The 25,210-nt window shown below is 45.2% G+C and overlaps 1 protein-coding gene across 3 annotated transcripts in view; it reads right to left on the bottom strand.

The window, feature by feature from the left end:
- Window positions 1-25,210, bottom strand: part of IFT80 (intraflagellar transport 80) — a 188,819-nt gene that overhangs the window by 3,887 nt on the left and 159,722 nt on the right. The window contains exons 17-20 of one of the 3 annotated variants that reach the window (XM_073578969.1): window positions 21,250-21,339; window positions 20,989-21,161; window positions 17,342-17,465; window positions 14,372-15,041 (exon numbers count right to left, since the gene is read on the bottom strand). In XM_073578969.1, the coding sequence (XP_073435070.1) occupies window positions 14,991-15,041; window positions 17,342-17,465; window positions 20,989-21,161; window positions 21,250-21,339 (438 nt within the window). In that variant the 3' untranslated portion in view covers window positions 14,372-14,990. Of the gene's footprint in view, window positions 1-14,371; window positions 15,042-17,341; window positions 17,466-20,988; window positions 21,162-21,249; window positions 21,340-25,210 lie in introns of those variants that run through there. The other 2 variants (XM_073578968.1, XM_073578970.1) reach the window with 2 other exon arrangements.

Genomic DNA, 25,210 nt, shown 5'->3' with positions numbered 1-25,210 from the left:
GGACGGAGGACACAAAAGTGCTCGAGGAGGGGTCTGGATTACTTGACCCTCTACTTATAACTTTCTCCTTACCTCTACTTCCCCCTTTTTTTCCTCCCCCCTCTCTTTCCTTTTTCTTTTCTTCCCTCTGACTTCTTTTTTATTTTTTTTTCCTGTTATTTTAATGTTGTCCATCAAACCTCTATTTTAGTTTTCATGAGAATACACAACACAGAGGTTGTTTTGTGTATGACAATTTTCTGGACTGAATGGTATTAATAGTTGTCATTCCAATTAGAAGATAATATTGGTGTTAAGTACGCAACAATGGAATTAATATGCAATTTGTTTTTCATTCAAGAACCAGACATGATATTGTTGAAAGCAATGTTTTATGTCAATATTGTTAATTCAATAAACATGATTTACACAAAAAAGCGACAAAAGGCAGATTTGTTAAAAAAAAGATTCCATCAAAATTGCTTCAAGAAAAAAAACCTTCTTGTAAAATTCCCCAAAAAAGGAAAATTAACTGAAATTGTTTATGCTTTAAAAACTTTTTTTTTTTTAGAACTCTTTAAAAAACGCTGTGTGTACATATCATAAGGCAGGGGTGGGGAACCTTTTTTCTGCCATTGGTCTATTTGGATATTTATACCATCATTTGGGGGCCGTAGAAAATTATCAACTCGATATTTATTCTGCTATATAAACATTTAATTAACTCACCCCTAATGGACCTGCTTCTCTTTGGTGCTGTGATGTTATGTGGTATTGATGTTGCTACTTGTAACTGATTTGCTAGATTTGCGTCGGTCTGGAGCACGAGACTCTTTGTGATTAATTTCAAAAAGAGGACGCTGGGGCACATACATCACATGATGGGCTGGGGCATACATGTGCCAGGAGGGGCTGGGGCATACATGTCATAGGAGGGGAAGGGGGCATACACGTGTCAGGAGGGGCTGGGGCATACACGTCACAGGAAGGGCTGGGGGGCATACACATAGCAGTAAGAACGGGGGAAAAACACATAGCAGTAAGGACTGGGGGCATACACATAGCAGTAAGGACTGGGGGCATACTCGTCACAGGAAGGACTGGGGGCATACACATCACAGGAAGGACTGGGGGCATACACATCACAGGAAGGACTGGGGCATACATGTCACAGGAAGGACTGGGGGCATACACATCACAGGAAGGACTGAGGGCATGTACATCACAGGAAGGACTGGGGCATACATGTCATAGGAGGGGCAGGGGGCATACATGTCACAGGAAGGAAGGACTGGGGGCATACACATCACAGGAGACATGGGGGAATACACATTACAGGAGAGGCTTGGGGCATACAAGTTACAGGAGGGGCTGGTCCAGGCCATATGCATTTCAGAAGATGCTGGGGCTGTTGCTGTTTTCTTCATTGGTGGTATGGCAGTGCAGAATGTGCTGACTCTGCCCATAAAGTATGAGGACAAAATCCTTTATTGCTTGCACCGCAGCATTAAAGTAGTGAACGCTGAGTGCGCGTGTTCACGTTACAAAGAGTAATAAAAGGGCCCGAATCTAACTGGCCAGAGTAGAGATGAACGAACATGTTCGGAAAATGTTAGCCAATCTCAAATTCAGCACAAATGTAGCATATTCGGATTCGTGTTCTCTTTCACAAGTATTTTTACTCGAAGTCGGCAAAAAGTCAGCACAGTTCGGTAAGTCATTGCGTTTCCGCTAATGCTTTTGTATTACTTTGGCTAGGATAGTGATGCAGTGTGATGAACGGGGGGGAGGGGGGGGCGCATGTTGGATGGATGGAGAGGTTAAAGGACCGTCTGAAAAGATTACAGATTTTTCTACACTTAACTTTATGCGTGTTGATTCCGGCAACCGATCATGTCGCAGAGACCATCTACAACGTCATGACACCACAAGGTCTTCTGGTTGCCGAAGTAACATGTCCCTGGCCATATAAAAAAGCAGACATCTTACTTTGCTGGCACCATTTTCTCAGTGTCACAGTGCAGAAAGGTCGCTCCCGCGCTAGAGCTGGTGCTGCTGAACTTGTCCTGTGTGAAATCGATCTTCCAGCATCAAAGTAGATTGCGCAAATATGTGTGGCAGTCTCCGGAAGCCCCATTAGCTACTCCAAATAATTTGTGCTAAAACTGTTTCAGTTGCAAATCTGAAGGCCAGATTTCCACTTAAAAATAGTTAGGCATAACAGTGTTGTTCAGGCACACTGTCTAAGAAAATAAATAGTTATTGTTCATTTAGTGACAGGTAACTGACATCTGTGGGGCTAAGGTTGTGTAACCGCAGGGTACAAGAGGGGAAGGGTACTTACAACATGCGTGGGAAAAATCGAGGTTGTGGTGGAAGAGGGAATAGGCTTGGTGTTCGACGTGTACGTGGGTTAAGGGCCTGTCACACTAAGCGATATTGCTAGCAATATCGCTGTAACGTCACTCGTTTTTGTGACGTTATAGCGCTATTGCTAGCGATATCGCTATGTGTGATACTTACCTCCGACTGGCTCCCCCGCTGATTATCGCTGATCGCACAAGAACATCCTGGGCCGTTTCTCGTCGTCAGCTTCCTGTTGGGCTTCCTGTGGCGCCGACGAGCGACGCGTGGACGCGGGCGGGAGGACGTCAGGATCGCCGCGTCTGACAGGTAAGTAGCGACCCCCGACCGCTGCTATGTCGCTGGTGAGATCTGCCTGTGTGGCACCTCCCTAGCGACCACTTAGCGATGCACCAGCGATCCTGACCGCGTCATATCGCTGGTCGGGATCGCTGGTGCATCGCTAAGTGTGACAGTACCTTAAGGTGTTAATGTGAATGAACGCTCAACTGAACAAACAGAGTCTCGTCCTATCCAAAGACCACTGACATCTGTACCTGGCCAGCCTACATGACTCCATTTCTTTGGCAGCTGCACAACGGTACGCCTTGTAGAGGAGGCTCAGAAAGAGCATGTGCTCAAGTGGTTGGCAAGAGCTGCATCAAGTGGCCTCTGCTCCTCATCTTCCACCTTAACATCACACACAGTACAATCCTCAGGATGTGGTACCCCAATCACCCTTGTTTCCCCCAACGTCAAAAATTTCCAAACGCCCAACTTACTGTGGGGAACCTCAGATAGGCCATTCTGAAGAGCTGTTCACACATTCTATTCCATGGGCATCAAAGGTCTGATCCGAAGAGTCACAGACTCCAGAGGAGGAAAGCATCTGCACCGATGCCAAAAATTTTTTCATGTTGAATCCAGGGCTGGACGAAGTAGGGTACGAGCAGAATCTAGACCCTCGTCACCAGACTTTAACCACCAAGGGTGGAGGTTATCCTGATAAGACTCAGATACCAGAGGCGCACAAGTACTGTACTGTGGTGTCAGGGCAGGAAGAGGAGGGTGACTCTCAGGGTGAGGAGTGTGAGAACAGAGAGGATGACGATGAGGTTGTAGAACCCATTTGGTGTGACCCCAGAGGTATGCAGCTGAGTAGCTCAGAAGAGAAGGAAAATGAGGAGTCTACACTGTGACATCCCACAAAGACACAAAGTGATGCAACCACGACAAGCACTGCATCTTCAGTGGCCAGTACCGGTCCCGAGTGTGCAGTTCACAGGGGGGGGACAAAGGTTATCTAGCCTGGTCATTTTTTGAGATTACAAAGGATGACCCAACACACGTTATCTGTCAAATTTGCAAAAATAAACCCCTCAGTAGAGTCAAAAATTGCAACAATCTGACAACTACATGCATGAACTGGCAGATGTGCGATCAACATGCCTTAGTGTGGGAATCTCACTGTGCTAAAATGCGAACTAGCTTGCCTCGCCAACCACTGGCCATCCCATCAACCCCATCTGCTGTTTCTTCCTCCTCCGTCACCATTCCAAGTGTTCACACACAGGTCTCCTGCCACAGAAACTACAATTGTTTACCCACCTCAGTCGGGGTGTGTGAGAGCTAGTCAGCTGTTAAGGAAGTAGACATGACTTCTGCTTTTATGTCACCCAGCACAACCCATCTTTCTCAATCCACCATAACATCTCCACCTGCACCTCACTCACAGTCCAGCAGTTTATCCTGTTTTCCGTACTCCGCCCTCTCTCAGAACAGCAGCCAGCTCTCGGTCCCGCAGTTGTGGTTACATAAAAGAATGTTTCCTCCTACCCATGGCAAAACTAATAGCTGGAATTCCACCCTCTCCAGGCTGTTGGCCACGAAAATGCTGCCTTTCCGCCTGGTGCATACAGACAGTTTCAGAAAGTTGATGGCTGTTGCACTCCTTCAGTACCAGTTGTCCAGTCGCCATTACTTCTCAAAGAAAGCTGTATCTCTGCTACACCAGTATGTCGCCGACATCACCATTTCCCTGAAAAAATATATGTCTGCCAAGGTGCATTTCACCACTGACACCTGGACAAGCAAACATGGACAGAGACGTTACATCTCGCTGACTGGGCACTGTGTGACTCTGATGGCTGTGGGGGCAGGTGGTCAAGTGGCTGCTCCACATGTCTTTGAATCTCCAAGGCTTGAGGGAAAAACCTCTGTATCTAACACTTCCTCCACTGCTCCTGCCTCCTCTAGGGCCTCCATCTGTGCCCTGAACCTCTCCCTTAATCAGACACACGTTCCAACAGTGCAGATAGAATCTTCCCTGCCTCCATACTGCGCAGTCATGGCTCACCACAATCAGGCAATGTTTAAAATAATATGCCTTGGAACCCTTTACAGCCCATTCTCTTATCCTTTGGAGGAAAGCCAGATTTAAACATAAGCTACAATCTGACCCTTCCCCTTTGATCTCCATCTTGTGCAACCCAATGATTTTACCAGACCTCAACCCAAGTTTATTCACACGGTGGATTTTACGGGGGATTACTACATTAAAACATCTATGCTCTCCATTTAATATATTATTGGATAGACCAGAATTTGTTCGGAATAGCTTAGTTAATCATCGATAACTGTGTTTTTCGGAACCCATGACGGCACCACGGAGAGAGGGGGTCCGCCCATCAAGGACAGGAACCTACAGATAAAAAGGCGGCACCTCTCCTCCGCCCCCAGTTGGTTACAGAGAATCAGAGGGTCTCACGGTTAGTTAACAACAAAAGTATATACATAACATTATAATATTGCATATTTATATTTACAGAGAAGCACCGTGTCTAACGAAAACACTCTACACACATTAAACCGTGCTCACCGCACACGTGAAGGGGGGGAAATAAGCGGGTGCTGTCATGGGTTCCGAGAAACACAGTTATCGGTGAGTAACTAAGCTATTCTCTCTCACCCATGACAGCACCACGGAGAGAATTTCAGAGATTGGTAGCTTAGGGAGGGACCACCGCCTGAAGGACCCTTCTCCCAAAGGTCAGGTCAGACGTAGAGGCTAGATCTAGGCGATAGTGTCTGAAAAAGGTGGGAGGTGTTGACCAGGTGGCCGCCTTACAGATCTGCTCTATCGATGCCTCTGATCTTTCTGCCCATGAGGTCGCCATTGTCCTTGTAGAGTGAGCTTTTAAACCCTCCGGGATGGTATTCCTGCTGGATGAGTACGCCAGGGCAATCGCATCCCTTATCCACCTTGCTAGGGTACTCTTGGATGCCTTGAGTCCCTTCCGAGGCCCCTGGAAACACACAAAGAGAGACCCTTCCTTCCTACATCCCTTGGTGGCCTCTAAGTACTGAACTAGGCACCTCTTCACATCTAGTGTGTGAAATTTTTCCTCTCCCTTATTCCTAGGGTTTGGGCAGAAGGAAGGAAGGACCACTTCCTGGGACCTATGGAAGTGAGTCGCCACCTTGGGTAGGTACGACGGGTCAGGTTTCAGTATGACTATCGACTAGGATTTTAGTGAACGGAGGTATTGCTGACAAAGCCTGAATATCGCTCACTCTGCGAGCGGATGTTAGGGCTACTAGAAGTACCGTCTTTAATTATAGGGTTTTTAGGGATACCGACTGGATGGGTTCAAATGGGGGCCCAGTTAGTGCAGACAATACTAGATTTAGATCCCATGATGGTAATTTCTGGGTGATTATTGGTCTAGACCTGGCTGCGGCCCTCATGAACCGTGCTACCCAAGGGTTGCCTGCCACGTTCTGGCTATAAAGGGCACCTAGAGCCGCTATCTGTACCTTCAATGTATTAGTTGCCAGCCCCTGTTCTAGCCCCTTTTGCAGAAATTCAAGAATTTTGTCAATCTGAACTCCATCTTGAACCCTTACCCCGGAGCTGGACAGAAATTTCCTCTAAGTTCTCCCATAGGCCCTGGTTGTTATCGGTTTCCTACTCTTTTGTAGAGTGGAGACCAGGTTTTCTGAGAACCCCCTCCCCCTCAGCAGTGCCCTTTCAAATTCCATGCTGTTAAATGGAGGTTCACTGCCCGAGGATGTAACACGGGACCTTGGGACTGAAGGTCGGGGAGATCTGGTAGAACCCAGGGGTCGGTTATTAACAGTATTCTCAGCCAGGAGAACCAGGTTCTTTTTGGCCAAAACGGGGCTATTAGTATCATTCTTGCCCTGTCTTCTCTGACTTTCCTTATGACTGCCGGGATGAGAATGGGCGGCGGAAAAGCATACATTAGGCCCTGTGTCCACGGAAGCATAAATGCATCCAGGGTCCGGGGGTTTCCCCTGGAGTTTAGGGAACAGAAAGCTTTTACTTTTTTGTTTTTGTAATCGGCAAACAGATCCATGTCCGGGGTTCCCCACATTTTTACAATCTGCCGAAAAATGGACTGTTTTAGAACCCACTCCCCTTGATGTAGATGGGTGCGACTCAGGAAGTCTGCTCTCTGGTTTTTTACTCCCCGTATGTGTAGTGCAGAGATGGATAGTAGATTTTCCTCGGATAGCGTGAATATTTCGGAGGCTGTGTTCATTAGTGTTCAGGACCTGGTTCCCCCGATGATTTATGTAGGCCACCGTCACCCGATTGTCCGAAAATATCCAGACATGATGACCCTGCAGTACCGGCAGAAAGTGTGTTAGGGCATAGCCTACTGCCAATAGTTCTTTTTGGTTCGAGGAAGCTTCTAGTTCCTGAGCTCCCCATTCCCCCTGAGCCACGCTGTTGCTCATATGTGCTCCCCATCCCTTGGGACTGGCATCCGTGGTGATTATGTGTGTGACTTTTATCACCCAGGGAACCCCTTTGGATAGTTTGTCCCTGTTTCCCCACCAAGCTAGGGAATGAATAGTTTTGGAGTCTAGTGTAACGTGACCTTCCAAGTGACCTCCTAATGCCAACTGGTTGGCTAATACATCCCATTGGAGATCTCTCGTATGTATCTGTGCCCACTGGACCGCTGGCAGGCAAGCGGAGAGGGACCCTAGTAGTGACATTGCTTTTCTTAGCATCATAGAAGGGTTCTGCGTCACTCTTGCTACCATCTGAGCAATCCTTTCCTTTTTGTGGTCTGGGAGGTAACACTCCTGGGTGTTTGAGTCCAGTGTCAGGCCTAGGAATTCCTGAATTTCTTTGGGCTCCATCCTTGATTTTTTTTAGGTTTAGAAGCGAGCCGAGGTTTTGTAGAGTGTCTATCACTCTGTCCCTCTGTTCCCGGCATCTTTGGGCCGAGTTGCTCGCTATTAAAAAATTTGAGGTATTTCCGGGAGTCTTTGTGGATGGGGACGTGATAGTATTAGACTTCAGCGATGCGTACTATCATGAAGCAATGTGGAGAGAGAATTTTGATGGTTGACTTGATCGACTCCATTTTGAATTTTTCGTTTTTGACGTAATCTTTCAGCCTCTTTAGATTTATTATTGTCGTTCCATTTTTGTTCTCTCGGGGGTCTCCTCTGAAAAAACTTTTTGTTTCGAAAGGACCTTTTAAAGCCCAAAGGGCCTAGATTTGGGAATCCCTTCTTTTTATCCCCTGCCTTTTGGAGGATGTCATTCAGCGTTTCCCTGAATAGGAATTTCCCTTCACAAGGGATGGCGCATAGCTTCATCTTAGTTTGTAAGTCCCCTGGCCAGCATTTAAGCCACAGCGTTCTACGGGCTGCGTTTGACAGGGCTGCCGCTTTGGATGACAACCTTACTGAGTCAGCTGATGAGTCGGCAAGGAAGGCCGCCACTCCTCTTATGACTGGAATGGATTCCATGATTTTCTCTCTGGGTGTACCTTCCCTTAGCTGCCTCTCTAGTCGGTCCACCCATACCATGAGGGCTCTGGAGGTACAAGTTGCCGCTATTGCTGGCCTAAGATTTCCTCCTGCTGATTCCCAAGTGCCCTTGAGGAAGGTATCAGCTTTTTTGTCTAAAGGGTCCTTTAAGCCCCCGTTACACACTGCGATATCGCTAGCAATATCGCTGTAAAGTCACCGATTTTGTGACGTTATAGCAATATTGCTAGCGATATCGCTGCATGTGATACTTACCTCCGACCGGCTCCCCCGCTGGTTATCGCTGATCGCGCGAGAAGCTCCTGGACCATTCCTCGTCGGTCACTTCCTGCGGCGCTTCCTGTGGCGCCGACGAGCGACGCGTGGACGCGGGCGGGAGGACGCAGGATCGCTGCGTCTGACAGGTAAGTAGCGATCCCCATCCCCAGCGATGTCGCTGGTGAGATCTGCCTGTGTGGCAGCTCACTAGCGACCACCTAGCGATGCACCAGCGACCCTGACCGCGTCATATCGCTGGTCGGGATCGCTGGTGCATCGCTAGGTGTAATGGTACCCTTATAGTACCCATATCCTCAAAGGGAAGTGCAAATTTCTTTGAGGCCTTTGCGACCGCCACGTCTAGCTTCGGGGTTTTGTCCCAGGATCTGGATGCCTCCTCGTCAAATGGGTATTTTCTTTTAAGGGAGGGAACCGTGGAGTTCTTCCTATCTGGTCTCTCCCATTCTTTTTTTTTATCAGGCCCTGTATGTTCTCATTTAATGGAAATACTCTGCGTCTCTTTTGGCCCAGTCCCCCGAACATTATGTCCTGGACTGATCTATCGGGCCGAGGGTCTGCTACCCCCATGGTAGACCTTACTGCCTTTACTAACATGTCTACCTCATCCAGGGGAAAACAATGATGACCCTCTGTTTTCTCATCTGAGGATGATGAGTCGGTGTCTGAAGTATGGGAGGTAACTTCCCCTGACGTCGAGACCTCTGACTGGGAGCCTACTACTGTGTCCCTCTTTTTTCCCCTCTCTTTTTGTTTTAGGGATGAAAGGGCGCTCTGAAACTTCGATCGGATTACCGCTCTTAGATCTGAGGCGTAATCCGGGGTTTCATCACAGAGAACTTCCTATATGCAGGAGTTGCAGAGTTTTTTATCCCAGGAAGCTTGTAGCGGGTTGTTACAGGTGGGGCATTCCCTGTTCTTTGTTTTTTCTTTCTTCTTTCCCTAATAAGGGAAAGAAGTCTATTACAATGGGGAACATTCACGTAGATCACTTACCCCGTATGCGCGGTTGCAGGTACCGGTTCGGGAGGTGGATTCAAATCCCTGACAGGTTGATCCACGGAAGGTGACTTGCTCCTCGCAGTCGATTTGCTCCGCTGCGTGGAGTGGCTACTGGACCGGCCCTCGCGCCCGTCCTTTTCCTTTTGCCGGCGATGGTGGTGTTGCCTGTGCTGCTGCTGCATTGGCTGCTCCTCGTGCTGGTTGCTGTCCTCCATGCTCACAGGACGCTTCCAGCATGGAGCAGCTCCAGCGTTCTCCTTTTGAATTTCCCTGCCGTGACGTCACCTCCTTCTCCCAGCCTGCACCGCTGTGCCTCGGGGAGCACGCAATGCGCATGCGCCGACCGCAGGGACCCGGAAGTCGTCACTTCATTTCCGGTGCAGCGCCATCTTGGTACACCTGTACCATGGCGCTACCCGCGCATGTGCCGGCGTCCCCCAGCCCCACTCTCCTTTCCGGAGGGGCGGCTCGGTGCTCTCCCGCCCGCTCACCCTGTACAGCCCCTCAGCTACAGCGGTGGAGGCTTCAGGCACCGACCCCGCCGCGACAGGGGCCTCCCCGCTGCCAGGACTGCGAACGGGATGGCCCTGGACTCATCTACTGGGTAAGCTGCTGCCGCTGCTGGTTCCACGGGTCACCCGTCAAGGACAGGAACCCAACTGGGGGCGGAGAGGTGCCGCCTTATTATCTGTAGGTTCCTGTCCTTGATGGGCGGACCCCCTCTCTCCGTGGTGCTGTCATGGGTGAGAGAGAAATATGAGCCTCCGGTTAGAGAGATCATGCGCATAAACCAGGTCTTCCACTTTACCAGTCGTCTTCTCCCAAACAAAAACCCCTTGCATGTGTCTAGTTTTGAGCAAAACTGTATAAGTGACCCAATGGGAAGAGGAACAATATCTCTAATATACTCAATTATTAACCCACCTCATGATGAGAAAAAAGTGAGATACATGATCCAGTGGGAGGACGAGATGGGTTTTAATTTGCCACTGGAGGATTGGAGATCTTGCTGTGATAGATTGTCCAAGGGAAGCCACCAATCATCCTTTGTAGAGACTTCATTGAACGTTCTTCACAGAACCTACCTCGTTCCAACTAAACTTCACAGTATATATCTAAATATTCCAGCTAAATGTTTTCGTGCATCTTTCACCGTAGTGTCTCCAGACTGGGGAGATGGGGAATTAGGTCTAGAACTACAATACATAAACAACCTATGTTTGCCCTTGGTCCATGGTATGGATGTGATCCGACTAGAACAAACATTGAAACTAGGGTATTGAACGTTTGTTGACATTGCTACAATATATACTGTGAATTTAATGCTTTTTCCCTTACTGTTTTACCCTCTTGTTTTCACGGTCTTGTATTTCCCTATGTCGGATATGTATTTGTGATGATAATCTAAAAATTCCCCTGCGAGGGAATATGTTTCCAAGTACAAAGTAAAACATTGTAATAAAGCTTTGTTGAAATTAAAATAATATGCCTTGGAGATCGCAGTCACTCAGCTCAAGAATTGTTGACAGCTATCCAGGCCGAGTTAGAGCAATGGCTGTCTCCACTAAACCTGCAGCCAGGGAAGGCCATGTGTGATAATTGTGCAAACCTCGTGGCAACCCTAAGCCGTGGCAACCTCACACATGTGCCTTGCATGGCTCACGTCCTCAACCTGGTGGTACAGCAATTTCTACAACACTATCCCGGCCTGGATGCACTGCTGCAGAGAGCAAGGTCGCTGTGTGCTCACTCCCGATAATTGCGCCCGCAGGTCTTCGACTTGCATCGCTACAGAGTTCCTTCAGCCTACTGGTTAACCGTTTGATGAGCGTTGTTCCAACGCAGTGGATTTCTACTCTGCACATGTTGCAGTATGTCATTTTGCAGAGCCTGGGCCAACGCAATCCGAACGTGGTGCAAATCACACTTGCGGAGTGGGCACAGGTGAAGGATTTCTGCACCCTTCTGCACAGTTTTGAAATGGCTACTAAGATAGTTAGTGCTGACGATGCAATCATCAGCATCACTATTCCGGTCATCTATATACTGGAACACATTTTGAATAGTCTGCGTGAGGAGGTGATGGACCCAGAGGAAGACTTGGAAGAAGAGGAGGATGCCAAAGAGATAACACAATATCTCAAATTTCAGGACTGTAGTTGCACAGGTGGGTGCTATGGGAGGGTGGCTTCCAGCGATCAAGGGGGACTCATGGTACCAGACAAACTATTAGTGAAGGAGCCAACGAACAAATGCAGGAGGACGAGGTAATGGACGAGCAGCAGTCAGGAGATGTTGTCTGCGGTTGGCTGAAAAGGACAGAGAAAGCAACCTGGAGCTTTACCCCGCCACCCACACAGCATGGACTTGGACCTCATGGAAGCGCCCGACACATGAGCACCTTCTTGCTGCGCTATCTTCAACATGATGTCCATATTCTTAGGATTAGAAATAGTGCACAGTATTGGGTACTCTTGTACTGTGGATGCTCCCCCCCCCTTGAAAGGGATGCGCACATGCTGGAGTATCGAAATACGCTTGTAGACAATCTTAAGAGTGGTTTTCCCCCAAGCAGCAGTGAGGCACACAGTGTGCATCCCAGTTGTAGACGTCCAACCCTGGGAATATCAAGCATCATCGCCAAAACATTAGCAGTAAGCATAAGCAATTTCTGTGAGTTGTTTAACACATTTTTCAGACCAGCCTGTGCATCAGCAAACCAGAGTACAAGTCTGTCATGTTGTGAATGACTAGAGAGGATGGTGCAGGAGTATCTGGAGCTCAATATCAATGCCATACGGGGGGGGGGGGGTTGCCCTTTTAAATTTTTGTCTTCAAAAATGGAAGAGTGGCCTGAGCTCGCCTGTCATGCCTTGGAGGTTTTTGTCATGTCCGTCAGAGAGCATTCTCTCAGAATGAGTCTTCAGCGCTGCTGGCGGTATCCTGATGGATAAGCGCAGCTGGCTGTCCCCTCAAAGTGTAGACCGCCTAACTTTCTTAACTATGAACTAGTCATGGATCTCCAAAGACTTTTGCACCCAAGTCACAAATTAGGCAGAGTAGGCGATGGTGTTGTTTTTAGTGTCATGTATTGATCTTGCGTTATTGTAGTCTGTGCCATCTTTGTGGTGTCTTCTGTGCCTGCTGTTGCTACTGCTGATGTTACAAACTATTTTTTAAAATGTGGAGACTCCAAGTTGGGTCTCCATGTGGTGGGTTGCCTGTGGTGGAAGGTGTATCAGAGGCCTATTATACTTTTCTTTTCTGTGGAAACTGATGCCACTTTAGTAATGTGTGACAATTATTTTCTGAAAAGTGGAGATTTAACGTTGGGTCTCCATTTGGTGGGTTGCCCGAGTAAGAAGATCTCCCAGACAGGCAACTACCTGTGTTACTTTCCTTACATTTTTTTTTACCAATATTACTGTATGAAATGGATGTTTGTGCCATCTGAGTGTGACTGAAATAAAAAAAAAAAAAAAATGAAGGTGTTGCATGAGGTATGAGGTCTCCCAGTTAAGAAGGCCTACACTGCTCCCTTAACCACCAGGTCCTCATTGAAACTTCAGTTCCAAGCTGTAAATTGCCTTCCATTGAATCTAGTGGGGTACTAATACGTACGTCGAACTGTTCAGCAAATTTGAACCGAACCGAACTTTGAAAGGTTCGCTCATCTCTAGGCCCAAGCACTCTGCCCTGGAGTCAGAGGTTCCCCACCCTTGTACTAAGGGAGCAGAAGTTAATAGGGAAAAAAACAAAACAACACGGTCCTGGCTAAATGCAAGGAGGCTTGTGAAACTGTATTTTAGGAATGTCAATAGTTAGCAGATCTTTATTTCCTTTGCACAGTGAACTAAACATACATCAAAGAGATAACCTTTCCAATAAAAAGCACGGCAATGCTGGATGGAAAGTAGACTATATTAAAGATGTAAGATTAGTACAGCCTAAATGTGAGAATTGCAGGATTAAGTGCTCGTACTGTAAAGGACACAGGGAGACAGCCACAATGTGACTTGATCAGGGGAAATGATGGTATCTCATTCAGATAAAGCAAGCCGGGAGGCGTTATCGTTTTACTTGAGTCATTACTTAATACACTTAAGGAAGGTGCAGAAATAAATTTAGAAATGCTGGAACAACATACCACAAGGTGAAAGTAGTAATGTTATCACAGTGTCCTGGAAACACAATCCTAATTCTGTAGATCTTATATTAATAAATATTTGAGTCACACAACAATCCTTAAAATAATTTTCCTACAAATGACATTTATTACTTAATTTGGGCAATAAGTGTCAGAATCCCTAGTCCTCGCTGTGGTCAGAGATTGAATACACGTGCACACGGCCGCTCCAGCCATGTCTATAGGACTAAGGGTACCGTTACACTTAGCGATGCACCAGCGATCCCGACAACGATATGACCCGGTCAGGATCGCTGGTGCATCGCTAAGTGGTCGCTAGTGCGCTGCCACACCGGCAGATCTCACCAGTGACATAGCAGCTGTCGGTGGTCGCTACTTACCTGTCAGACGAGGCGATGAAGATGTCCTCCTGCCCGCGTCCACGCGTCGCTCGTTGCCACAGCAGGAAGCCCAGCAGGAAGCAGACGACGAGAAACGGACCATGCCGTTCTCGTGCGATCAGCGATAACCAGCGGGGGAGCCGGTCGGAGGTAAGTATCACACACAGCGATATCGCTAGCAATATTGCTGCTACGTCCCAAAACCAGTGACGTTATAGCGATATTGCTAGCGATATCGCTATGTGTAATGGGCCCTTAAGAGAGACGGCAGAGCTCCAGTCAGCTATTACAGGCCGCCCCATAGATTAGAGAGGCATGGTCACACATGCACACTTACTAAATTAGAAGATCATCAAAAAGTTAATTTATTTCAGTTCTTCAATACAAAAATTGAAACTCATATTATATAGAGTCATTACAAACAAAGTGATCTATTTCATGTGTTTATTTCTGTTAATGTTGATGATTATGGCTTACAGCGAATGAAAACCCAAAAGTCATTATTTCAGTAAATTAGAATACTTTATAACACCAGCTTGAAAAATTATTTTGAAATTAGAAATGTCCTACTGAAATGTTTGTTCAGTAAATGCACTCAATACTTGGTCGAGGCTCCTTCTGCATCAATTACTGCATCAATGCAGCGTGGCATAGAGGCGATCAGCCTGTGGCACTGCTGAGGTGTTATGGAAGCCCAGGTTGCTTTGATAGCAGCCTTCACATCGCCTGCATTGTTGGGTCTGGTGTCTCATCTTCCTCTTGATAATACTCCTTGATTGGTGCGTTTGCTGGCTGGCCAATCAAGCACAGTGATACTGTTGTATTTAAACCAGGTATTGGTACTTTTGGCAGTGTGAACAGGTGCCAAGTCCTGCTGGAGAATGACATTTCTATCTACAAAAAGATGGGAGAAGGAAGCATGAAGTGCTCAAAAGTTTCCTGGTAGACGGCTGCACTCACTTTGGTCTTGATAAAACAGAATAGACCTACACCAGCAGATGACATGGTTTCCCAAACAATCACTGATTGTGGAATCTTCACATTAGACCTCAAAGCAGCTTGGATTGTGGCCTCTCCGCTCTTCCTCCAGACTCTGGGACCTTGATTTCCAATTAAAAAACAAAATTTATTATCATCTGAAAACAACACCTTGTACCACTGTGCAACAGTTCAGCTTTTTCTCTTTCGCCCAGGTAAGACACTTATGGCATTGTCTATTGGTCATGAGTGGCTTGACACAAGGAATGCGACACTTGTAGCCCATGTCCTGGTTACGTTTGTGTGTGATGGCTCTTTTGATACAATGACTCCAGCAGCAGTCCGCTACTTGTAAATCTCCCCCAAATTTTTGAATGACCTTTTCTTAACAATTCTTTCAAGGCTGCGGTTATTCCGGATGCTTGTGCACCTTTTTCTACCACACTTTTTCCTTCCGCTCAACCTTCCATTAATATACTTGGGTACAGCACTCTGTGAACAGCCAGCTTATTTAGCAATGACCTTTTGTGGCTTACCCTCCATGTGGAGTGTAACAATGACTGCCTTCTGGACATCAGTCACGTCAGCAGTCTTCCCTATGATTGTGGAGCCTACTGAAACAGACTAAGGGACCTTTTTAAAAGCTTAGGAAGTTTTTGCAGGTGTTTTGTGTAACTTATTCTCATTTACTGAGATAATTACTTTTGGGTTTTCATTGGCTGTAAGCCATAATCATCAACATTAACAGAAATAAACACATGAAATAGATCACTCTGTTTGTAATGACTATATAATATACGAGTTTCACTTTTTGTATTGAAGAACTGAAATAAATTAACTTTTTGATGATATTCTAATTGAGTGAGAAACATTTGTATTCCAGGCCGCCCCATAAATTAGGGAGGCACAGGTCACACATGTGCACTGCTGCTTCATCCATGTCTATGGGACTTGAATAGGGAGCCATTGTTGTGCATGTGCATTACTGCTTTATTCAAGGTCTTTGGGGCAGACATAAAAATCAGAGCGCTACACTTTGCGGTCTACCTCAATCCCGTAGATAATAAATAAGTGAATGGGCATCATGGCTGGTTTGGTGAACGTAAACAAAAATTGGAATATAACTTTCCTAGGATCAGCCAGCTTCAGTTCCCTTGCGCTTCTCCCATACTGCAAAGATGCACTTGCAAATGGCCTTGATTAGGGCCTAGCGGTTTGATCTTGCAGCTGTTCAGAACTGTCCATATTCAGTAGTACACCACCCTCGACAAAGCAGGTTACCGGGAAGCAGGGAACTGATGCGCTCCTGAAGATTCATCTTGAGTGAACTTGAAAATGCTGCTTGGGTCAACCCCTTTAAGGCTCTAATCTGTCCCGTTACTTGGCATGCATGTGGCATCTGTACATGAGTGTAGGGTAGCCTGCTGTGTGGTTATGTGCAAGAGGAGACAGCGTTAGAACAAGAACAGTGGATAAAAAGTCCTTATTTGTGTTTTTGGGGAACGTTCTGTAGGATGTGGGAGTAATATAACAGAGGCATTGGTATTCTAGAAAAGGTAAATGATAAGGGTGGATGGAGAGGACAGGAAGGTGTGGAGATTTATTTATTTTTATAAGAAGGAGAAAAAGGTTTTGTGAACTTGGTGTGTACTTTCAGATGCATTTTTGCCATCGTAATGACAATGACACAATTACTTCAGTTCTTTGTCATTAGCAGGATAGTTCTCACTGTATGGATCAAGGCTTTGTTGGGTGCAATCTTCCATAGAGAAAGCAACAAGTACCAGTGCACAAGTGTTCTACTAATAAGTGAAAATGGAACTTTGATTTAAAGTTATCAGTGCCATAGTCAACCTCCTTCTCTCTCTGAGAGCTGACAATTTGCTTATTTCCACAGCTAAGGCTCTGCTCATTGACAGGTAGGGCTACTTCTATTGACGTCTCTACAGTGCGCTACTATGCAGATAACTGGCTGTGGGGAGAATGACTTATCTTGTGCCCACCGGCATTTAGCTATGTATGTGGGCATCCACACTGCTATACCCTTCAAATCCCAAGTGACACCACACTAAGTAAATTCCTAACTTTTCACTGGCTATATAAAACATTATTCATTGTATTTAAACAATAAATATAACATTTAATGTCGGGCCGACCATTTTTAATATACAGATTGTAGTCTTAAAAGGGGTTAATGCACAATGTAAATTCAGGAAAATGGCAGAATTTACAGAGGCTGTTGTCAAAGCTCCAGAATATGATAAAAAGCAATGTATTACAGCGAAACAATCCCCTTCTCCGGCTATCAGGTTAGGAAGGAAGTGCTGAGCCCATCACTATTTCGGTGTGTCCTGCTCCTTGGTGGTGTATATGGCAAGTTACACAGAGAAGAGGAAACGCACCTGTGTACACATCTACTTACATCTTCAGCGTACTGCAGAAACCTTTTGTTGGTTTCTTTTTTATTGAAGTCGTTAAGGTACTTTTGTCGATAAGCCAATACAGTATCGACATGAGTCTTGTGTTTCACGGCAAGCTCCAGAGCCCTAGGACAAAACACATAAACTTCACTCTGAATTTCTTATCATGACAAACAAATAAAATGATTTTATAAGAGTCAGTCCAATGAGACAGAAGAAACTAAGCACATGGCCTTGTAGGCATATAGCCGCTAGCTCACATTAAGTGCTCTAATAGCTGCCTCCATTCTACCGAAATGGAAGCTTACTCATAGGGATTGGTGTGCCGGTGCCCCCTGGATGTGAGTGCCCTGTTCCGCCCACTAGTTTGGCATACCCTGCCTCCCTCAATGGTGAATGACAGCACTGACTTGCCTTAAGTAAGCAGGGAAAACTCAGAAAACCCAATGCTGTCAATCACGAGTGAGTGGCAAGCAAAATCAGTAGGCTGAATGGGGACGGAACATGTAAATCCAGTAGGATGAATGGAGCGCTGAGCCTCTTGGCCACAGGTGCTGAGCACCCTCATTAGTAGATTTCATTAAATCTCAGGTCCTGCATAAGGGAGGCAGAGATTAGAACACTAAAGCCCCCGTCACACATAACGATGTCACAGCGATCCCACCAACGATCCGACATGGATGGGATCGCTGGGACATCGTTAGGCTGATCGCTGGTGAGCTGTAACATAGACAGCCCCAGCGATCAGGACCAGCGACGCTGGACACTGGTTTCTAATGTAAACGTTGGGTATCCAGGAACTGCGGCTCCTGGATACCCGACGTTTACATTAGAAACCAGCGTCCAACGTCGCTGATCGCTGGCTCCCGCTGCCACACACAGCGATGCGTGCAGGGCAGCGGGAGACCAGCGATCGAAAAACGGCCCAGGCCGCTCGAGCATGATCAGCGATAACTGGCAGGGGAGCCGGTCGCTGATTCCCGTCACACCCAGCGATCTCGCTGGCGAGATCGCTGATGTGAAACAAAATCAGCGATCTCGCTAGCGAGATCGCTGTGTGTGACAGGACCCTAAAAGTGTGATTCTGATAGTGGTTGTACCTCCTATAGGGCTGTATGCTTAGCTCATACTCTCAGTGTGGGCTGACATTCTGCTTTTAAAGCGTAATGCCCAAATGTTCAATTAAAATTGTTGAGGAGACATAGAAACCTCACAGCATACCGAAAGTCATAATTTTATAAACAAAGGTTCTAACAAGGTTCAAGAACATATGCGGTCAGAATGTAGTTATTAAATGTTATATTTTATTAGAATCGCTCAATCCTGATTAAAACCAATTAAAAACAAAGAAATACCCAAACAAAACACACTATACAAAGACAGTAAGACCAGAGGTGTGGGCATCTACCACTTATCACATTTATTTTAGATCTCACCCAACCATATGTGAAGATGTAGTCCTTCTAACCCCATCGTGCCCTGTTCCACCCTAACAAAGGCAGTACCCAAGTGTTATACCAATATAGTGAGCCCCAAAAAGAAAAATCTGTTTTTTTCTGGAGTTCATTATATTAGTAGAACACTTGTGCACTGGTACTTGTTGCTTTCTCTATGGAAGATTGCACCCAACAAAGGAACTTGGTCTCCTGATGACCCCTGCTCATCTTTGGGAGGAAAAAAAAGACCCAGTGTGAATGATGCTCAATAAAGATAAGCTCATTAGCCTTTTTAAGCTAAGTGGTACAAAATCATCTAATAGATAATATGGCCGTTATAGTGATAACTAGTGATGAGCGAGTATACTCGTTGCTTGGATTTTCCGAAGCATGCTCGGGTGATCTCCAAGTATTTTGGCATGCTCGGAGATTTAATTTCGTCGTCTCAGCTGCATGATTTGCGACTTGTAGACAGGCTGAATCAGTAATTCCACACATGTATTCAGCCTGTCTACAAGTCGCAAATCATGCAGCTGAGACAACGAAATCTAAATCTCTGAGCATGTCAAAATACTCGGAGACCACCCGAGCATACTCCGGAAAACCCAAGCAATGAGCATACTCACTCATCACTAGTGATAACTTTAGGGATAGCCTTCGCTGAGAGGGGACACCTTTATCTCTACCTATTAGGGTGCCAACCTCCAAGTTCAGGTAGGGGTCAGATTTTTTAGTTTTTTAGGGTCTTTGATTAGACTATCGATTTGTGTTTATTATTCCCTATACTACATTAACTAAATTCAGTTCTTTTTATCTACGCTCACTTTCTATGGTTATATACACCAGTGTTACTTCTTTTTGATGTGATTTTAAATACTTGAATAAATGTATGAATATTAATGATAAGAGTTGCTTGGTTCTATAATACAGTATAATAGTATAAACCCACTGATATCAAGTCTATTATTTTTCTATAAGCCACAAAAATCACACAGTTTCAATAAATAACTTCTATTCATTATATAATAGAAAGTTGTGCAACTGTCTCACATAGTCATATAGTTTATGGATCCATTTTTTTCTTTTTTTACGGTTAACAAGACTTATTTGCTTAAATTAGTTTACTCCTTTAACCCATTTTTGACGTTCATCAAACATGTACAGTGGAAAATGCAAGAGTCAGCTATAATAAGCAGCCAGGATCCTACTGAATGGGCCAGGATCAGAGTTTAACCCCCTTAGATGGCACTGTCAATAGTGACTGCAGCATCTAAGCAGTTAGACAGAGGGCAGGCACTCGAGTCTACCTCTGCAAGCCGCAGCACTTAATAAGAAAGCTCACAGGCACAACATACATGAATACAGAGCAAAAAATAAAAAATACAAGTGACTGCATGTTACCTAGTCTTGAAAAAAAATTCTAATAACATTTTCAAAAATATATATTTAATAATAAAAAGCAAAAAAAAAAAGTCAAAAACAACCTTTCTTTTCCTATTATGGAAAAATCCCAATTATAAAAAAAATTAAAAATTGAAATCACAGTGTCTACAATAACACAAAACTATAGAAATAGCACAATGAATTCAATACAAAGATAAAACAAACAGAATTGCTTGTTTGCCAAAACAATGGAATAAAAAGTAATATAAAAAGCTAAAAGTGTTCCCCGAAATAATACCAAGAAAAAAAACCAAAAAAAACATAAGTCACCTTGCAAAAAAAAAGTTTTTATACAACTCTTCAATAGAAAAATTAAGTTAAAAAGTAAAGTTCAATAAAAAAATAGTGGCTTAAACAGTTTTTTAAAATGATTTCATTTCGTAAAAATAGCAAAAAAAACAAAAAAAATAAACTGTGCCAAAAATTGTGACATTTCTATTTTATTTTCCTATTTTACACCATAGAGAATTTTTACACTTTGTTTTTTTTAAATATGGTACATTGTACTATGCCAATAAATCTTGTCCTGTCCTACAAAATAGAGCTTTAAGATATCTGGGGTGACAGAAAAATAAAAGCTATGACACTCAAAGGTGGGGGGAAAAAAAAAATTGAAAATATGAAAAGTGCGGGCAGCAGGAAGGGGTTAATCATCTTTTTACCTAATGGATAAAATTCCAAACTTTTCCAATGATGATTTTCTTTTGTAACATTGATATGGCGTCTACAAGTGCCTGCTGTTCGATGACTTATCTGTAGATTGGCCTTACCTCTCCCAGTTGTAGGAGTCGATGTTGAGCTGTATGGCTTGGTAAATAAGGCCAGCCTGCAGGATAATGGCCTCGGCATCGGGAAAGTTCCCACTGAACAGTTGGATGTGAGCCAACCTCAACTCCTTTGATGGCAAATCTTTCACTGAATTTATGTACTGAACTTTATCAATCTGCAAGAAAAATAATAGACGCTGCAGAAAACAAACGGTCATCAAGATAGCGCTGGGATTTAAGGAGGGTTCGTGTCTCCGCACTTACTTCACCGATTGCTGCGTATGCGATTTCGGCCGTTGACATATCTTTATTTGCGATAGCCATAGCAGCTAAACAAGCCCATGTCGTCTGCTCCTGAGCGGAGAAATGAAGATACAGACATCAAAATAATGAAAGGTTTCTAGCATGTCGTCTGGAAATGGCGGCAGATTCAGCATTAGCGGCACAATCATTTTTCTACAAAAGGAAAAGATAACCATCATAGTTACTTACCGGTAGCCGGTTTTTCCGGAACCCATGACAGCACCACCTGAGAGAGAGATCCGCCCCGCCAGGACAGGAACCTACTGAGATATAAGGGGCGGCACCTCTCCCCCGCTTCAGTTGGGTTACAGAGCATTGAGAGGACTTCCCGGTTAGTAACATGTTAATCCAACACCACATCACACAAATGCACCCTACTAAACGTGCACACCCATACAGTGAAAAGGGGGGGAATATACGGGTGCTATCATGGGTTCCGGAAAAACTGGCTACCGGTAAGTAACCATGGTGGTTTTCCCTTCACCCATGACAGCACCACCTGAGAGACTTTTGGAGACTTCGAGATACCTTAGGGAGGGACCACCGCTTGCAGCACCCTTCTACCAGAGGTTAAGTCAGCAGAGGAGGATAGATTTAATCTATAGTGCTTAAAGAAGGTGGAAGGTGAGGCCCAGGTAGCGGCCTTACAAATCTGTTCAATCGATACCTCTGCTTTCTCAGCCCAGGAGGTCGTCACGGCTCTGGTGGAATGAGCCTTGATGCCGTCAGGAATCGGGATACCACTAGCTGAGTAGGCTACACTAATGGCTTCCCTAATCCATCTAGCAATAGTCCCTTTTGAAACCCCATAGCCTTTCCTGGCACCCTGAAAAGCTACGAATAGGGACTGGGACTTCCTCCACTGGCTGGTGACAGATATATATTCTAGCAGGGCTCTCATAACGTCCAAACTATGGAACCTTTCTTCCCCTGGATTCTTTGGATTATCACAGAAGGATGGGAGGATAATCTCTTGATCCCGATGGAAATCCGACGCTACCTTAGGCAGATAAGCGGGGTCTGTTCTTAGCACCACCCTGTCTTGAAAAACTTGTGTATAGGGTGGATTTACTGAGAGAGCCTGCAGGTCGCTTATTCTACGGGCTGAAGTAAGGACCACTAAAATGATTGTTTTTAGGGTCAGAAGTTTTACAGGGAGCTGATGTAATGGTTCATATGGTTCTTTTGTGAGGGCCTCTAGTACTAGGTTTAAATCCCACGGAGCTATCCTTGGCTATAATCCTCTGTGCCGCTGACGTCAGTGGCCGGAAAGCGCCCGCGTCTCTCCCCTGTCAGATGCCGCGGGGATTGAGATGCGGCGCGCACGAGGGGAGGGTGGCGCGGTGGGGGCTTCCTGCAGCCACCGGGGATCCCACCAGCGTCCACACGAACCCGGAACCCCGGAGGGCCCGAGGACTGTGCATCCAGCACCCGACGGCCGGCGCTACAGGTAAGACACCTGTTCTTCCCACGCCGGGACGGGGCTGGGTTCCCTTTTTTATTTTTCTTCTTTCTTCGCCCATGACAGGCACCGCCGACAGTGGGGTTCCTTCCAGGACAGGAACCCAACTGAAGCGGGGGAGAGGTGCCGCCCCTTATATCTCAGTAGGTTCCTGTCCTGGCGGGGCGGATCCCTCTCTCAGGTGGTGCTGTCATGGGTGAAGGGAAAACAAGTATTCCCTACGCCATCACTTCCACTGACATAAGGGCAGCGCTGTCAAACTGTTGGCAGCTTTCCAGGGTATGAAGATGATGATTCGGCAGCATAGTTCTCGATTGTTGTGTTGAGCATTTTTCCATAATAACATTTTTAAAAAATGGCATAAATTAGCAAATTTAAAACATTTGGTATTAATTATAGCTTAATTTTGTTATATTCTTATGATACGGTGTTACTTATAATCAGTACAATGCTACCCTTCTGCACACTTCAGGAGCACATTCAGGATAGAGACGATATTTTAGGAGGCAGTAAGCTGGGCAACTTCCCTGGGCCCCAAATACCCTACAAAAAAGCTCCGCACTTTTTTTTTTTTTTTTTTTGCACCCTAGAGGAAACAGACCCCTTCATCACTTGGTAATATTTAGCTGGGTATGGGGGGTTATTATTTGGGAACTGAATAGCAGTATTATGTTGGAACTTCATGGCAGTATTATGTTGACTTTTTACTTGGATACATGTAATTTTTTGCATTATATTATTTGGAGGCCAAATGGCAGCATTCCTTGGGCACCGAATGGTAGTAGTGTTTGGATAATGGGTGGTGGTGTCATTTTGGATAATAGGTGGAAAGGTAATTTGGACAATGAATAGGCCTGATTGTAGGCACTGTACTGTGGTATTATTTGAGACACAATTATTGTGAGGTACTATATGGAAGAAGAAATATTTGCATGCATATTTATCTGTATATATATATATATATATATATATATATATATATACATACATATATACACACACACACACACACATGCATATATACACACACGCAAACATACATATACACACACATCTATGGGCAACATGAAGAGCTCATATACTAATACTCCTATCCTATACTAATTTTACTTGCAAATTCTATATTATAAAGTTGTGAGTAAAGCTAGTGTAGCAGCTCTGCTTGTTGCCTGATGGACCTGGCCGTTGACAGCCCTATCTACTTCTTTGATAATGTCAACCATAATGATGGAGGCTCATTTTTCCCTAAATCTACTACATAATGGAGGGAATATTGTAGCGCCACACACTCTTTTTTTTTTTTTTCTCTAAAATATTTACAGGACATAAAAGGATTATAGAAAGAACAAAGGGATCAATAGAAGATAAAAGCATTAGAAGTTCTACAGGAAGACTTTAAAACTCTTTTATACCGTCATTAATTTTCTTAGGAATTGCTTGTATTTAATTTCTTCTCATTAGGCTTGAGGCTAGGCTTCAGCTAACAGGCATTGTTAAGAAGTTTATCAGCAAAGAATCACATAAAGCTAAAGGGGTTTGCCTCTTTATAAAAAATATTTCCTGAAAGTCCGTAAATTGTACTGTTGTGGCACATCACTTTGAAAATATCTGCAGAAGACATAGGGGAAAACATCATGTACTTTACCCATGGAACCACTTTCTTGCACATCCCTGGACACATCCTGAACAGTAACTTTTAGTATTTACACAGATGCAGACATCAAAATTCCCTGTATCTGCGCATGCGCTGAATGCATTCACCTTCCGCCCAGCGCCCGCGCACAAGAAAATGCATCCGATGGCTGAAAAAGCAGAGACATGGAGAATATGGAGAATGAGACTGCGCCTCTATAGTGTTCTCATAGCCCATAAATGCACAATCTGGGCCCTGAAGCTGAGAAGCTAAGGTCAAGTATTGTGTGATTGATAGATATTCCTGCAAAACAATACAGTTTAGGGTCTTCTTAATGAATATGTATGTTACACACTTGTCTCGGATCTGGACTTTGCGTCCCTTATCCCAGTCCCCTAAACTGTGTGCTCCGCGTCCTGCTTTGAAGATGGCCCTGTGTAATCCCATTTAATTGCCTGCCTGGGCCTATATAAGGCCTATTAAAACACACCTGTGTCTTGGTATTAAGACTTAAGTGTTCATGAGTCCTGTCTGCGGCCCTCAACATCTCTGCAACCTGTCTGTGGTCTCCAAGACGTCTCTTGGCTGCCTGCGGCTTCCACTCCCCGAGTCTACTATCCAACTGCATTCTCCAGTACCTCTGCTATCTGTCTCCCGCGTGCCTCACCTACCTTCTGTACTGACACCCGTGGCCCATGTGCCTACCCAGACCTTGGGTTTAGAGGATCCACCTCACCAGGTGTGCCTAACAATGTAAAAGTGGCCAACCTTTTTAAGAACTCCTTCCCTTTGAGTCAGGGTAAACTAGAACCGACACAGATTATATT

This window comes from Dendrobates tinctorius, unplaced genomic scaffold, assembly GCF_039654945.1.
Source record: "Dendrobates tinctorius isolate UK_male_01 unplaced genomic scaffold, ASM3965494v1 ptg000060l, whole genome shotgun sequence".
NCBI lineage: Eukaryota > Metazoa > Chordata > Amphibia > Anura > Dendrobatidae > Dendrobates > Dendrobates tinctorius.
Note: the sequence above shows the minus strand (reverse complement) of the source record. Positions and strands in the feature narration are given on the sequence as shown.